General features: G+C 62.2%; 1 protein-coding gene across 1 annotated transcript in view; it reads right to left on the reverse strand.

Moving 5' to 3' along the window:
• The window catches only part of COG8 (component of oligomeric golgi complex 8), a gene marked incomplete at its 3' end in the record, with an annotated part of 2,295 nt that overhangs the window by 996 nt on the left and 267 nt on the right, over window positions 1–1,032 (reverse strand). Inside the window, exon 2 of the mRNA XM_009696870.1 lies at window positions 170–1,004. Coding sequence (XP_009695172.1) covers window positions 170–1,004 — 835 coding nt within the window. The remainder of the gene's footprint in view (window positions 1–169; window positions 1,005–1,032) is intronic.

Raw genomic sequence — 1,032 nt, forward strand, 5'->3', positions numbered from 1 at the left:
GTTTAGTGGTGGGCTTGGCAGGGATACGTTAGCGGTTGGATTCGATCATCTTAAAGGTCTTTTCAACCTAAACGATTCAATGATTCTATCCTATGAATACTCAGGGCAGGGTGAGCCCATCCCCATCTTCTCCCAGGAGAAGGCACAGCTCCATCCACCAGTTCCTCACCTCGCTGAGTGCATCCTCCAGGCAGGCGGTGATGTCCTGGGCCAGGGCGACGGGGCAGCAGAGCCGGAGGTCATTGAAAGCAACAAGGAGGCCATTGAGGAAGCAGGCGAGGGGCGGGAAGTCCAGCAGCACCATGGGTGGCTGCAGCGTCCCCGGCTGGGCTGCGGGCACCGGCACGCCTGTGCTGCCCCCCAGGACGGCTGGGGCGGAGATGAGCGTGTAGGAATTCATCTCCTCCCGGAACTTCTCCACCGCCTCCTCCACCGCCTTCCTGAAAGAGGAGGCAGCCATCTGCTGGAAGAGGGGGGCCAGCTGCCCACGGAAATCGGCCCCCACCCTGCTGAAGGAGAGGCCGAAGTACATGCACTGCCCTAGCAGCGAGTCCAGGCGACCCCCGACGCCACGCTGGAGATTGTGCTCCAGTGTCCGCAGGAACTCGGAGACCTTCTGCAGCACCCAGCTGTGGAAGATGGCCCCCTCATTGAGGGCCTGCCCCTCGGTGGGCAGGAGTGGCTCCTCATCAGAGAAGATGGCACGATACTGGGTGACGATGTCGAAGAGGTGGACGCGATAGGCCTCAATGGTCTTGGTGATGTGGAAGTAGGGGTCGTCGTCGGGGATGGAGGCCTGGATGGAGCGCAGCCAGGTGTCCCGCGCCTGCAGAAACTTGATGCGCAGCTCGGCCTCCGTGAAGACGTCCATGCGCCGCAGGTAGCCGATGACCCGCAGGCAGGCGGGTAGCTGGATGTTGGTGCGGAGCTGCTGGATGAGCTGGTTCAGCATCAGCTGGGTGGACTGGCGCACCTCATCCACGATGCCCTGGGGCGGGAGAGAGGCCTCAGCTGTGGGGTTGCATATAGGGT

This window comes from Cariama cristata, unplaced genomic scaffold (assembly GCF_000690535.1).
Source record: "Cariama cristata isolate BGI_N322 unplaced genomic scaffold, ASM69053v1 scaffold9893, whole genome shotgun sequence".
NCBI lineage: Eukaryota > Metazoa > Chordata > Aves > Cariamiformes > Cariamidae > Cariama > Cariama cristata.